General features: G+C 46.1%; 1 protein-coding gene across 3 annotated transcripts in view; it reads right to left on the bottom strand.

The window, feature by feature from the left end:
- The window catches only part of CYFIP2 (cytoplasmic FMR1 interacting protein 2), a 108,357-nt gene that overhangs the window by 86,896 nt on the left and 5,873 nt on the right, over window positions 1–15,588 (bottom strand). For all 3 annotated transcript variants that reach the window (XM_031449411.2, XM_064484491.1, XM_064484490.1), the window contains exons 2-5: window positions 8,851–8,990; window positions 7,010–7,099; window positions 2,118–2,195; window positions 561–662 (exon numbers count right to left, since the gene is read on the bottom strand). In XM_031449411.2, coding sequence (XP_031305271.1) covers window positions 561–662; window positions 2,118–2,195; window positions 7,010–7,099; window positions 8,851–8,967 — 387 coding nt within the window. In that variant the 5' untranslated portion in view covers window positions 8,968–8,990. The remainder of the gene's footprint in view (window positions 1–560; window positions 663–2,117; window positions 2,196–7,009; window positions 7,100–8,850; window positions 8,991–15,588) is intronic.

Here is a 15,588-nt window from a genome sequence, read left to right as displayed (position 1 = left end):
TGCCCCGTAGGGTCGAGTCCCTGCCTACATCTCCAAGCTCTCCTCTCCTCACCCCTCCTCCTCGCCATGCAGCGTCCCTGGCTTTGTTCCATTTCTTAAACACGTCCTGCTCTTTGAAGCTTCAGGACTTTTGCCTTCGCAGTTCCTTCTGCCTCCATCCCTCTGCCTCAGGGTCCTCACATGCCAACCTCTCTCAAATCATACAGGTCTCAGTTCAGATGCCACCTGCTTTCTGAGAGCCCGTCCCTAAAGCTGAGTCATGTCGCCAACACCCTCCACCCCGGAGTTTTTTCAGCTTTTATTTTATTCATAGCACGTATCATGTGGCGCAATGTTCGGTGTCAGCCTCTCGCCCTACCCAGACACACTGGTCTGCTGACTAGCATGTAAATTACATGCAGGGAGGAGGCTTGGCTGTCTTGCTCACCCAGGGGGGGTTAGGGCACTAGAAAGCATTGGCCAACGAATAAATAACATGGCACAAAAATCCAGACCCCAGTGTCTAGAAGCGTGGGGGCCGTCTCAAGTCTCCTGGTCCAGAGCCACCTGGATCCCCTCACCTGAAAGTACATGAACTTCATGAGCTTGGTGACCTCTGGCTCCAGCACCTCCACCGTCTTCTCATAGATCTCCACTCGGTTGGGCTGCTCGTTGCACTTCACCTGTGGGGAGACGGGGGTTTCACACACCGTGGTTCGCTCAGGCAGTCCTGGTTCACACCTGCTGTCTTATTAATAGGGCCCTTTTTCACTGTCAAATCTACCTCATTGAGGATGATAAATGGCACAGTTACCCAGTGAGAGGGAGGCCATGGTAGCCCTGTTTGATGGCTCTGACAGGGGCAGAGCTGCTCCCCAGACACTGGCTATGGGAAAGAAACCAGCTGGTCCCAAGAACAGAACCTGCCTCCCCTTCAGTCTGCTCTGTGCCTGGACTGTAAGCCGCACACACAGCCATGCTGATCTCCTTCCCTCCGCCTTCTCCGACTCCTTACCCCAGAGGAACCTGCCGGATTCTGAGCAGAGAAAAACGTCCTGTCCACTGTTCTGAATGCACTGGGGGGCAGAACCCCCTGGCCATACTTGGCCCCATCAGGAAGCCCATTTCCCTGCCCAGGGGTTTGCAGCACACCAGCATCGCGTGGCAGGTGTTTGCACAACATGCACACCCAAGGCTGCTAACATGTCACCAAAACTGGAGAGTGAGCAAAGGGTAAGCACAGGGACGTTCTTCACACTGTGGTTTAGAAATTCTTAAAATGGTAGCAACACACGAAATAACCACCAGTCAGTGATTAAATGGATCAACCATGCTGCATTCACATACTATCGTTACAGAACTTTTAGTGGGGATGAGACAGATGTGTGGCCTGACAAGGAAAGGTTGCTACCCTAAAGTGACTGGTGAAAACGGCTGCGGGACAGGAGGGGAAATCTAATCCCATGTGTGTTCAACGAAACACAAACCAGTGTGTGTTGTGACCATACATATACAGGCAAAGGTGCAAACCAAGCTGTTAATAAGTAGTTACCCGGGGGCTAGGAGTGGGAGGACAGGAGAGGAACGGTTTCTGTTTTTACACCCATGCCTTGTTGATTTGGTTCCAGTGGGACCCATGACTAATATGACAATGGTAAAAATAACATCTGTGTGTGTTGACATGAAAAAAAGCCAGTAATAAAGTGTAAAAAAGCAAGTAGCAGAACCATATAAATAAGAAACAACACACTTTTTTAAATGATAATAATTTACAAAGCAACAACCACAGGAATATTCACGATGTCTGAGGACAGAGATCCAGATGAAGGCGCAGCCAAGTGTCTACAGTGACCATACTTTGGAGGGAGGTTGGTTTGGGTGGCTGGGGGAGGATTTTACTTTATACCTTTCTGCAGTGGTTTGGGTGTGTCATATGGTTAGCATATGCTGCTTTCAAAAACAAAATGATACTGAGTTTTTTTTTTAAGTTGGCATCTGTTTTACAGGAAGCTCTCCGAATGTGTTCTGTGCACCCCTGGGGATAAGAGGCCCTGCTTTACTCCTGGCCACCTGGAGAGGCTCAGCAATCCGGGTAGGGGTGGAGGGGGCAGGAGAGCCACCGGCAAGGGCTGTCTCACCTGGGGGATGGCTCGGGAACAGCTGCGCCAGGTGTACAGCATGACCGCGTACTCGTGCCCTTCCTCCAGCATTTCGTTCTGCAAAGAGAAACGTGCTCAGCAAGGAGAAACTGCTCTGGTGCCACACGAGATTTCTCAACAGTGCCCCACCCCCTAAATCCTCACAGTGCGGTCCGCAGACTCCCAGCAACAGCATCACCTTGAGGGGCTTATTGGAAATAAGGGGCCCATGGAATCTGAACCTGCATTTCAATAAAATTCCCAGGTGACTCACACTCCGAGGTGCACAGTGAGAAGCTCTGGCCTAAATTATCCTCATCAGGCACCCCAGGGCTCTCCGAGCAGGGCACATTTTCCAAAGACAGGTGGCCCCCTTAGAAAGGAGGAGGCAGACCTATTAGTTCCAGCAGCAAAAGTTGTCCCAGATATACACTAAGCAAGAAGATAAGCAAATAGCAAAACAGTTTATAACAGCAGATAGGTTACAAAAACGAAGAGTGGTAATTGCGAAAGTGCATTGAAAAATATATCGGTGGGATTGCACCGAAACTATGAAGAGCGAGTTCTCTGTGGTGCTGGATAAACAGGGGCTTCCACTTTTCATGTCATATCATGCTGTAATGTTTGCACTTTTCTAAGAGCCCATGCTACTATTTCCTAAGTGGGAAGATGATTCAGCTTAATTTTAAAAAATAATACAGAGCAGATGGCAAAGCCAACAACAGCGTGAAACACGAAGCTGCTGACTCACCTCACATAGCCAGCACTCCTGTGGAAAGAGCCCGAAAGGCAGGGTCCATCTACCTGGGCTGAAACCCAGCCTCGTCCCTTCTCAGCCCTTTGGCCTTCAGGAAATCACTTAACTGAAAATCCTCCATTTAGTCATCTGTCTAACGACAGTGACAATAACAACCTCAGAGAATTTTATGAAAATTAAATGGAACACACACACACACACACACACACACACACACACACACACACTGGGTAATCCGTAAAGGGGGCTAAGAGTGCTACTAAGTCTGGTAGTTCCTCAAAAAGTTAAACACTGAGTTACCGTATGACCCAGCAATTGCCACTCTGTGGTATAAAACCAGAGAAATGAAAACACATGTCCATACAGAAACTTCCACACTTGTTCATAGCAGAATTATTCTAACAGTCAAAAAGTGGAAATTCACCAAAATTTCCATCAACAGAAGAACCTCTCAAAAAATAAAGAGTATTACTAGATCTTCTCTTTTGTAAATGTCTGTATCAGCACAAAAGTGGGCCTTTACCAACTTACTTTTTATTCCACATCTCTATTTCATAATATCTTCCTAGCATAAGATCAGGTTTAATGTGGAGTTCATTACTTTTTATAGCTTTGTTTTCAACAGCAAAGTCACTGACGAGTCACACATTCAGTTCTCAATTTAGAGTACTTTTTAAATCAGTAACATGTTGTCCTCGAGACCAGAAAGAACTAAGAGCAAGCCACGGGCAGGTGTGAACATTCCAAATCATTCATCCAGTGAGCATTTCACCGAGCACTCACGGATCCCAGACTGCTGCTATGTGCTGCGAACAGGTCAGTGAGCAAGAATGATGTGGACTCTGCCCCGTGGACAGTTCAGGGGACCATCAGTCAGATGTGCTGTATAATTATGCCTGGAATCTAGAGATCAGGATGGCGGGATGAGTCCTGGGCAGGGCCTCAGGACACTTGAGTTCTGGCCCTGGCTCTGCTTGGACCCACCTTTTACCTGGAAAATATCATGGTTCTCTCATTTGGAGACAAAGATTTGGCCTAAATCCCTGGTTCTCAGCCCCGGCTGCCCATTAGACACCTGGGGAACTTTGAAAATGCCTCATGCCCAGGCTGGACATGAAATCATTATCCCTGGGGGAGGGACCCAGGCATTGGTGGTTTTTTTTAATGCTTTCCAGGTGATTCCAATGTGCAGCCCAGGTTGACATCTGCAGGACTAAGGCTCTCTCAGGTCCTTTACAACTGAAGATTCTGTAAGTCCATGATTTAAACTCAATGTGAGTTCAGTTCAAATTTCGGATGGTGACAGGCTGTACCTCTCAGCACTGACTTTGGACACTCGGCCCCCATCTCACCTCCAGCAAAGAACCCTTGACTGTTCCACGTAGCTGGTCAATTACATGGTTTGCACAATTTCTCCTCCTCTTTTCTCCTGCCCTTTGAGAGATTCACCTTGCCCAAGTTTGGGGTAGGAGAAACACAAGATGAACATCTAATGAAGCCACTTGCTGCCGGTAAGTTACTCTAGAAAAAGATTTCGCAAGGTACGAGGTGGAGATTGTTGAAAAAGTGAGGTTTTGGCATTATCCATGAATGTCAACAATACACCCTATTTTTGACCCTGCCCAAAACCACTATCCCTCTGTTGGCAGAATAATGGCCCTACAAAGATGTCCGCATCCTACTCCCTAGAACCTGTGAAAACAATACCTTACACGGCGCAAGGGACTTTGCAGATGTAACTAAGTTAGAGACTTTGGGATGGGGAGGTTATCGTGGATTATCTCGTGCACCCAATGTAATAGCAAGGGTCTTAATACATTAAAGAGGGACGTGAGAGAGTCAGAGCAGGAGATGCGAGGATAAACCAGAGACTGGAGTGGTGTGACTGCTGGCTGGAAGAGGGCTGGGCCTCTGGAAGCTGGAAAAAAAGGAAAACAGACTCCCTGGGAATCCGTGTCGTTCCCTCTCCCCCCTGCTCTGGTACCCAGCTGGCTGTTCAGCCAGGCGGGGCTGACCTCCAGTGTCTCTCACAGCCACACCCCCTCAGCCAGGCTTCCAGTGTGGATACTTGAATGATCTCAAATGATTTATTTACCTCATTCACTCCTCCTTACAACTCCTTCTGCACATAATTGACAAATGAACTTACTCTCCAAGCAGAGCTCTGTTCACATTTCTCCCATCAGTGAAGAATTCCCATTTTGATTAAGTGAATTAAAGCTGCCTGCTATGGGCTGACTTGTGTCCCCCCAAATTCATATGTTGAAATCCTAACCCTAGTACCTCGCAAGGTGATCATATTTGGAGTCAAGGCCTTTACAGAGGTGATTAAGTTAAAGTCAGGCCATAAAGGTGGATCCTAATCCAATCTAACTGAACTTGGACACACAGGGAGACAGCACACACGTGTGTGCACAGAGAAGAGACCCATGAGAATACAGCCGGATGGTGGCTGTCTGCAAGCCGCGGAAAGGCCTCAGGGGAAAGCAATCTTGCTGACACCTGGATCTTGGATTTTTCATCTCCAGAATGGGAAAAGCCACCCAGGTTGTGGTATTCGTTACAGCAGCTCTATCAAACCAATACACCCTCTATGCACTGACCCTTACCTAGTTTTTCATGAATACCCCAGCGAATTTCCCTAATGTACTTTACGTCCCAAGCCCAGGGAGTCTCTGAAAACGCTGGCCTCTGGGCCTTTGCTCATGCTGCTTCCACCAGCTGGTGTGCCCTCCCCATCTCATCTTTGACAGATGAAATTCTAAGTGTGTGGGAAAGCAGGGGTCACAGAAAAGAGATCAGGGCTGGGAACTGGAAGTCCTGGATTCTGGGTTCAAACCTGTGCTTTACTAATTGTGGGCTCATGAGCAACCTGCTCATTAACTTCTCCAGGTCTCAGTTTTCTCATCCCTAAAATAGGTATAATGATCTCTTTCTAAGTCACAGGGCTGTCATAAGGTTCCAATGCTATGATGTATGAGAATACCTTGTATTGTTTAACACCATATATATATATGATTATGATGTGTGTATGTAATATACAAGGCTGCACCCAAAGCCACTTCTCTCATCAAGCTTTCTCTGACCTTCTCAAGACCCCTCAAAACCTTTGAACTTTCACCATGTCTTTTACCTTTAAATTTGTACATTTTTATCTCACTGCAGAGTCATCCAGAGTGCAGGTTTTGTAGTCAAACAGACCTGGGTTTAGTTCTGTCATTTGTCAGTGGCAGAACCCTGAGTAAGTTACTCAACTTTTCTGGACTTGTTTTCCCCATCCATAAAATGGGTACTGCAACAGAACCAACTTCACAGGGCTGAGGTGAGGAGTAACTAGGACAATGCATTTAAAATATCCACACAGAAAGTGGTCCATAAACAGCAGGCTTGTCTCATTCCCACTTGACTCACTGAGAATCAAGCGCCCTATTTGTCCCTGCACACCTCCCTCTCTGGCGTTCAGCACGGCCTCTGCAGGGACCAGGTACATAATACTTATTGAATGAACGGGCAGGGTCTGGTGAGACAAGGCTCAAGAATATCACTGATATAGTGAGAAAGGTCCACTGAGCCGCAGGCAGAGCCTGTGAACGAGAAACCTGGGGCTCTTCGAATTTCAATGATGCGTGAGGATGCAATCGATGACAGCCCAAGGGGGAAGGGGACCCTCAGAGATGGGTCAGACACAGACCCGTCAGACACTGGTCCCAACTTGTGAATGATTTAGGCCACCAGCTTCCTCCAGTCAGTGAGGTGTTACTCCAAACCTTTTCTGAGAAATTTTGTTTCGGTCAAGAGCCAAAACTCCACGCAGTCCGTAATCTATGAAGTATAAGACAAGGCAGGATCCAATCACCTGTTAGCCCTAAAGCTAGAGAAACTCAGGGAAGGGAACTGGGGATACAGTTGGCCCCAAAGGTGAGGAGGATGTGCAAGGCTGGGAGACACGGGAACAGTGTGCCCCTAGGCACTGGGCGGGGTGACGGGGCAGGAGAATGGGCTCACAGAGAGGGGTCTGACTGAGGCAGGGAGTTCTCGGAACAGCTGAGCTGATGCCCCTGGTGAGAGAAGCTGCCCGCAGCCCCGCCCACGCCGGCAGGGGGCATGTCTGTCCCCGAGGGTCACAGAGACTTACCATGCTGGAGTGGACCGTGGCCTGCTCAATGTATCTCGCGATGCCTGTGACAAACGCATTCCTGTCCTCAAAGTTCGTGTCAAAGTTAGCCTGCAGGAATCAGAGGACAGGAATGTTCGGCGGTTGGAAAACAGGTCCATGGTGGCTGGCTGTCCAGGGAATCAACTGCTGCCAACAAATGCCCGAGTCCCCAGTGGAAGCCCACCTCCACATCACCCTCGCATCCTCCCCAAGAAATCGCACCCTGAGTCCCACTGGGCCGGAGCCAGCTGCAGACAGGGCCGCACCTGCTTCCCAGCCACAGTCAGGTTCACCCAGCGAGCCTCGGAAGCAAGGGCTTAAACCGTACTAACCTAAGTAGCTGTTAAAAGCGGAGATGGGGTTTTTTAGAAAGAAGCAGACTTATGGATGCAGAGAACAAACTAATGGTTACGGGGTGGGGGAGCAATTTAGGGGAGGGGAGTGGGAAGTACAAACTACTGGGTGTAAATTGGGCTCAAGGACATACTGTACAACACGGGGAATGCAGCCAATGTTTTGTAATAACTTAATGGAAACTTACCTTTAAAAGTTGTATAAAAATGTTATTAAAATTTTGAAGAGATGCACTGCTTTCATCTAGCAGTTGCAAAAATACTCACCTGAGGGTGCAGATACATCTGTATAAGGATAATAACTGCAGCATTTTTTTTTTGGTAATACAAAAACTGGAAACCATCCAAATATCCATTAACAGCGAAAGGCTAAATCAATAATAGTATATCCATTCAATGGACTTATATGTATAATGTGGTGGTTAAAAATAATGTGGTTGCATTGAAGTGCTGTCAGGAAAATACCCGTAATTTTAAATTAAAAAAGTCAAATCATAGAGCAACATAATATAGTGTCATTCTCTTTTGGTAAAAAAAATTATATACATATGTATATATGGGAAAAGGGTGTGTGTGTTTATTTGTATATATAAATATAGACACAGTCACAGGGAAACTTTTATTTGCTATACTTTGCTTGTAATAAAAAAGATATTTACACAATTAAAATTTCAATCTGAAAAAAAATTTAATCTGGGTTAGAAAATGTGAATAAACCAAGTTTATGAATTGAACCTTCAGGCATGTGCTTAATAAATCTAGCCATTGAATGAAATTAAAAATACATTATGCATTTATATGCAGTCTCATTTAGCAGTCCAAGAATGTTCAAAAGGTCAAATACAGCTAAAAATTTCAAATTAACTTATTTTTCTAAACGGAGTGTACTCGCTCAGCACACCCCGACAAGGGGCATTTCCAAGGCCGCCTCCGGCTGCACAGACGTCCTTCCCGCAACACCCGGGTCAGATGAGGGTTCTGAGCAATCTGATCACGATTTATCACAAGCTTGCCTCTCTACAGCAAAAGCAAACAACTGTGACTGGCTTCCCTGAGCCAGTATCAGCTGCGGGGAGCTGAAGATCTCTTCTCACACACATGAAGGAAAAGTAATTACCCAGGCAGGCTCTAGGGGTTTCTAAATTGCGATATTTAATTCATGAGGTCAGAGCTGCCAAAACCTTGGCTGGTGCCACAGCGAGAACAGCCGGGAAGGTATCTGGGGTCAGAACAGATCAACAAGCCTTCCCCAGGGACGAGAAACAGCCCTGGTATAACGTTTACCAGCTAATCTATTTCTTGCACTCAGCTCCACCAGTGCGCAAGGGGCTCCATCAGCTCATGGCCTTTCGCCTTCAGGATGCAGATATCCCTTTTCCCTCTGCTTCAGGGCAAACCCCCTCAAGGGATCCCCAGAGTTCCTGACCCCCACCCGCTTGCCGGCCCTGGTGCTGTGGGAGGACTTACCTGGTACATGATGGAGGAAGGCGGCGGCTCGATGCATGGCTGCTGGTCAGGGAGGGGCAGCTCTTCCAGCAGGTCCACGTTGGACAGGGCATCTTCCAGGGTGACGTGGGTGGTCATGGCTGCAGTTTCCGTTGTCCGCACTGAGGGGAAGGAAGAGAAGGAAACGGAGCGTTTCAGGGGCCTCCACACATTTCTCCCAGTCTCACCCTGTCCAGGCTTCTTCCAGAGAACCCAGGGAATTAACATGCATTGAGACCACCCCCACTTGCTACTCCTTCACACGGTGCCCTCAACCTACACGTGATGTCTGACGATCTCTTCACAGTTTACAAGGTACTTTTTTATGTCTATTGTCTCGACCGAGCCTCATCACAACCCTCTGATGACAGGTGGTACCATATCCACATAACTGATGGAAAAACAAGGCTCAGAGAAGTTATAGGATGTCCATGCAACCACAGTGACCAGGAGCAAAGAACCTCAAATAATGCCGGATCCTAGGACATGGGCCATAGTCTGCCTTTAGTTGCTATTCACGAGGACACTATCAGTTCCACTTTCAAATTACTGCACAGCACAAATATCTGTGATCGAGAGAGCCAAAGATTATTAACCTGAAACCAGAGCTTGAAATTAAGCTGGAAGTAAGAGAATTCAGACTCCAGCAAACTTAACCTTGCTTGCAAAAACGTCAGGGCCATTGTCTTCCTTGATCTGGAAGTATGGTATGCTTTGTGAGCCACAACAAACAAATCAGCCCTAATTGGACGGTTCTGTGTTTCAGATGCTGGCAGAGTGCAGAGGCTTCAAAGAGAACTTTGCCAGGCAATGAGGATGAAGAGGTTCTAAACAGCAGTTACCTAACTCGAGCTAATCACTGTTTTAAGAACTCAGCACCCAGCAAACAGAATACTCATTTTTTTTAAAGCATATGTGAAACATTACTTTAAAAGTGATCATGATTCAGGGTTCTCACAAGTTCCCCCAAATAGGACCTCCTAGAAATCACATTCACTAATTACGGTGCATTAAAATTAGAAATCAATCATCTAAATTACAGCAAAGGAGAAACCCCATACCTATGAAAATTTGTAAAAACATGCTTCCATGTTATTCACAAAGAGAAATTCAAACAGAAATTATAAAATATTTAGAACTGAAACATAGAGAGCATGAATAAATATTTTAATGCATTTAGCAGAAAATAAGAAAGCAGAATTAAATAAACTGAATTTCCCCCCCAAAAATCTAAAAAAGGATAAAAATCAACCCAAAGAAATGAGAGTGCAGGGATGGCTAATTACAAAAGCAGAAATAAATGCAGCAAAAAATAAAGCAAAACAAGACAAACGTCAAAAACCTGAGTTTTATAAAAAGATAAATAATAGTAATAACAAGCTAACCTTGTAGCACTTTTGAATAAGGGAACACAGAGATGGTTGCCTGTGCTCCTGAGAGCATCCCTCACTGCCCCCCCCCACCGCCCCCACACCACACCCCCAGCCCCAGGGACATGTGAGGCCCACTTCAGGGCTGGAGTTGCAGAGTGCCAGAGAATCTGCCTGGCTCATTAGGGAATGTGTCAGAGACCAGGGCAGAAAAGGACCAGCGGCAGAAGACTGGGCCCAGGCTGGGGAGGGCAGGCACAGCTCCCGGGCGCACCCCACGCAGGCAGCCCCAGTGACTCTTTTAGGCCCTGCTGGGAGGGCAGAGGAGGCTGAGCTTCTGATGACCGCTTCACACTTCACTGAGTTCTCAGCACACCTCCCCATCACGCGCTCAGGCAACAGTGAAGGCCACGTCCATTGAGGGCACGGGGATCTCAGAGGTAACTTCCTCCTCTGCCCCTGCACGCCCTCACCGAGATAGTTTCAGGCCCTCTCCATACCTAGGCTTCTTCCTCTGCTCTCTTCTCTGCCCTGAATGCTAAGTGTGGCATTCAGCTCTACCGCAAAACCATCTGCCAATCCACAGAGAAGACTGTCTTCTTTCTCACATTAATATTAAGTTTATTTTGCAGGAGGGGTTAGTGATCTTACAAGGCATACTGATCTACAAGCTCCAAAGCCCAAATGATTATCTTCATTAACTCAAATAATAATAAAACTAACATTTTTTAGCCCTCACTCCACTATCTGAATCTTGTATCAACCCTATAAAGGTAGGTACTATGATTATTCCCATTTTACAGATGAGCAAACAGAAGCTCAGGATTTAGGTAATTTTACAAGGTCAAGTGCTGGCAAGTGGTGAAGCTAGGCTTGGAACCTAGGTTTGTCCTAAAAGAAAGGCCTACAAGCAACTATCTATCCATCTATGTCCAAGGGACCCAGGAGCCAACTTGAGGCAGCTTCCACTGGCCAAAGATGGGGCAATCTGAGCAACAATTAGTGCAACTCAAAGGACTTGAAACAAGATCACATATATTTAAATCCATGAGACCATAAAGACACTTAATAAAAACTTGGTTTCTATGCCTCTGTTACTGCTGGAGGATGCCTGTGAACCAACTTTTTATGCTGAAAATAATAAATAAAAGGAAAGAAGCAAATGTTTAACCTGTCTTCCCTATACAATCTGGACCACTGGAAAACTGAACTGTAGAAGAGAGGGATGTTTTTCTTTATAACAGTATTTTTCTCGCCCCCAGAATTAATGTAGCCCTATTTTCCAACCCCTAATGAACGTATGGATGTAGGCACTGATCACTGACTGCTGCTAACATCACTACAGGAGGACAATCTGACGTCACGTGCCTCCTGGTGGAAAAACACATCATCAACTTACGAAGAGTGCTGGACCCAACACAAAACACTTGAATCTAATCAAGCCTTTGATACCAACTGAGGGGAAATACAGAGGACAGACAGAACACAGTAAAATACACCACAGCGAGGTAATCAGTAAACTACAACCTATGCGAAAGTCTGCTGGACAAATGACTCAGTGTCTTTAACAAAGAAAGCGCAAGGAGGGGGAGCTATACATAAGAGACTTAGACCATCACATGTGTGTTTACCTGGTTTGACTCTTACGTCAAACAAATCACCACAAAAATTAAATTGCGACATTTATGAGAAACTAGGAACATTTCTCTGGCTAGTTACCAACTCGATATTTGATAACACTGAGGAAACAGTTATTATTTTTAGATGTGACAATAATATTGAGGTTATGTTTTAAAAGAGTTCTTATCTTCTAGAAATACCTACTAAAAGATGGATCAAAGGCTACAGGGGTTTGCTTGCAAATAATACCAGAGCAGGGAAGAGTGAGAAATTGGTGAAACAAAATTAGCTCTGAATTAATGATTGTTAACGCTGTGTGATGCTTACACACAGGGATTTATGATATTTTTTTCTATCCAGTTTTAAATATGTTGGAGATTTTCTGTAAAAACCCCCAGCTCAGTGTAAAACACTCCTGGCTCTAATCGAACATCCCTTCCTTCATCTTTCCTGACTCCTACTTGCCATGATCTTTGCCCTCTCCTTTCTCCTGTAACCTGGGTTTCCTCTGGGCTTCGCAGACTCCAAAATACTCATTTACCAGAATAACCCTTAAGATTTTCGCCTTTAACATAATAATACCCACCCCCCGCACTTCCCTTGAAGAGAATCAATACACAAACAGCCTACAGAGCCAGTAAATTAGGAGTCTTTATTTCCGTCATAAATACAGCTTCTCTAATGGATTTCTCTGTTTGTTTGTAGATCATTCATTGCCCACGGGAGAAGGAACTCAGACATTTTTAATCCAAGTGTTGGAAGTCACTGCCAACACCACATCAAATCAGAAAGAAAAAATATTCCGGAAATTAACAGAGGTATACATGAAAGCAAGTATTTCTCTCCCAGCCCAAGTGTTACGTAATCTTCCAGAGGAGAATTCTTTATGTTCAGTCTGTGAATACGTGGCTAAATTGTGTTACTCTGGAAGAGAAATTAATAAAATAGTTTAAAATTAACTGTGTTCTGGAAGCATTTGAGTATGGAGCATTCACAGCAGATTAGAATTCTTCTTCATAACAAACTTAAACTCAGTGGCCTGGTTTCACCGAGAGGTAATAACGCTGGGCTCCCAGGCAGTTGGCTTCTGAGAAGGGCTGTAGGACTCCCGGGGGGGGGGGGGGTGCTGAGATGTTTGCTAGACTCTGAGCAGAAAGGGGTGGGGGCCCACAAATGCAGGATGGGTGCAAGGAGAGCCTGGGAATGCAGGTTCTGAATCCCACATCCTAAACCCTGCTACTCTCTGAGCAAAAGATTTGTATTGTCATTTTCTGTCTCATTTTCAGAAGGAGAATGAAAAAAAGCAAGAATTTTTACAGAAGTGAAAAATCAGGCTAAGTATGGTGTGTAAGCTTGAGCTATGGGTTCAAATCTGTCATCTGCCATTTCCTGGCTATATAACCACGGGCATGCTACTTAACCTTTCTAAGATTCTGTTCCCTTAGCTGTAGAAGGGTGGTAAATATTAATAGTCCCTGCCCGCAGTGATTTATTCTGAGGATTATATAACGTTACGGCACATGGCACGTTTAGCCCAATGGCAGGCACAGAACAAGCACTTGGGAAATGTTAGCTAGTTGAATGGCCTCTTTTTAACAGAGCAAATGGATGAATTAAACATTGCAACAATTCTCCTACAAAAAAAGGAATGCATTATAATTATATTCCCAAGAGAAGTGAAAATACATATCCACACAAAAACTTGTACATGAATGTTCATCACAGCATTATTTACAATAGGCAAAAAGTGGAAACAACTCAAATGTCCATCCACTGATCAGTGGATGGCTAAAATATGTTATATCCATACCATGGAATATTATTCAGCCACAAAAAAAGGAATGGATTATGGATACATGCTACAATGTAAATGAACTTTGAAAATACTATGCTAAGTAAAAGAAGCATAATATGCTTTTTTTAAGGAAATGTCCAGAATAGGCAGATCTATACAGATACACAAGAGATTAGTCATTGCCTAGACTCGGGGTAAAGATTGGGGGAAATAGATGGCACAAGGTCTCTTTCTGAGTTGATAAAAACGTTATAAAATTAATCATGGTGATGGCTGTATAGCTCTGTGAATACATACTGCAAATCATTGAACTACTGGCTTTAAGTGGGTGAACTGTAGACTATGTGAACTCTATCTCAATAAAGCTGTTGCCAAAAAATGTCAGTATTTGTAGGACTACTTTGGGAGAAATTGAGGTGTTTATAACAGGAGCAGGAGTGGTGTTTGGAGGGCTGGAGCAGGAGCCCAGAGAGCCCAGGGAGGAGCTCTCTGCCTCTTTGCTCAGAGACTGTGCTGAATGGAAATGCACACGGTAGGAAAAATAGAGCAGTGGACACAGTCACCCCACCCCGGGTAGCAGCCCCTAGACCACAGGGTGAGCAGACCACCACGAGGCAGCGCCCGAACCAGGCCCCTCCCCTGCCCGTTTCTGTGGCACTGCCACCTGTCAGGGCCTGGGGCTGCCCCACACAGGAAGGGAGACTCCTCAGACACAGAAATCTCCTAGGTGGGGTGATGGGCTTTGAGGTTTAGAATGAGGACAAGATGGGTCTCCTGCCCGCTACCTGAGCTTTTTCTACTACAAGGACAGTGAGGTCAAGAGATGAGAGGACTTGTGTAAGGTCACTTGGCTAGTTAGGGGCAGAGCTGGGCTAACACTGCAACTTCCTGGGACAGCAAGGGGACCCGATACAATAGCTGATATGACAGTGCTGTAAAAGAAAAAGAGGAATATTAGACAGAAGGAAGGAAGCAGGGAGGGAGGGAGAGGAAGGAAGGAGGGAAGGAAGGAAGGAAGGAAGGATTGATTCCAATTCTGCAATAAGACAAAAATCCATGTACAAAAGGAAATACAATCCAAGGACATTAGCTGGCTCTCTGGTGGTCATCATTTATACATCTTAATGATGCAGACACTTTAAACATGATTTAGGTTAAAACAGAGCTCTTACTATATTGAGAGATGAGGGCAGGGGAGGGCGGGGAGGGGCTGGTGTCAGAAAGCGAAATCGTCATCCATCACAGCAGGAAGTGAAGAGACAACTCGTAGAACAGATAAGTTAGGAAACAGCAGCACAGGCACATCGTTCAGAGATTTGGACACAACTACTGGAGGAAACTGCGAGTTGAAAGCAGCAGCCCCTGGCGGAGGTGGGCCCTGGGTGCTTGTTTTTCACTAGGAGGCTTTCAGAATTACTTGATTTCTTTTAAGCATGTCCGTGTATGGCTTTGAACCAAAATTTCAAATTTACTTGAAAAGATAACAACCCAAGGCTTCCTTGCTGGCAGCCAGGTATCTGGCCAGCCCACAGAACTGTCTCAGACTGGCCTGGCTATGTAAGTCCCTCCCTGCAGGCCTCCTGGGACCAGAGGCCCGGGCACCTGCCGCTTCTCTCCACACAGGGGACCTGAGGTCACAGCAGAAAAGTCCAAGCCAGCCTCCACCTGGGTCTCTGGAGAAGGCCTGCCCTCCTCCTCGTTTATGCAAAGAAGATCCCGCGGGGCGAAAGGGCTTGCTGCCGCATCGGCCCTTTTACTCAGCTGCTTCCTGTGCTGCAGGGTTGAGGGGACCTTTCCGTTGACAACCCAACCAGGCGGATCCTATCCTCTCAGGAGGGGAGGTCATGCCACCGAAGGCAGCTTGCTGATTAGCTGCCGCTGGGGCCTGTGACGGGGCCCCCCAGGCCGGGCACCAACGTGACCTGCATCTGGGGA

Source organism: Camelus dromedarius, chromosome 3 (genome assembly GCF_036321535.1).
Source record: "Camelus dromedarius isolate mCamDro1 chromosome 3, mCamDro1.pat, whole genome shotgun sequence".
NCBI classification, from domain to species: Eukaryota; Metazoa; Chordata; class Mammalia; order Artiodactyla; family Camelidae; genus Camelus; species Camelus dromedarius.
The sequence above is the reverse complement of the archived record's forward strand: the minus strand, read 5'-3'. Positions and strand labels throughout refer to the sequence as shown.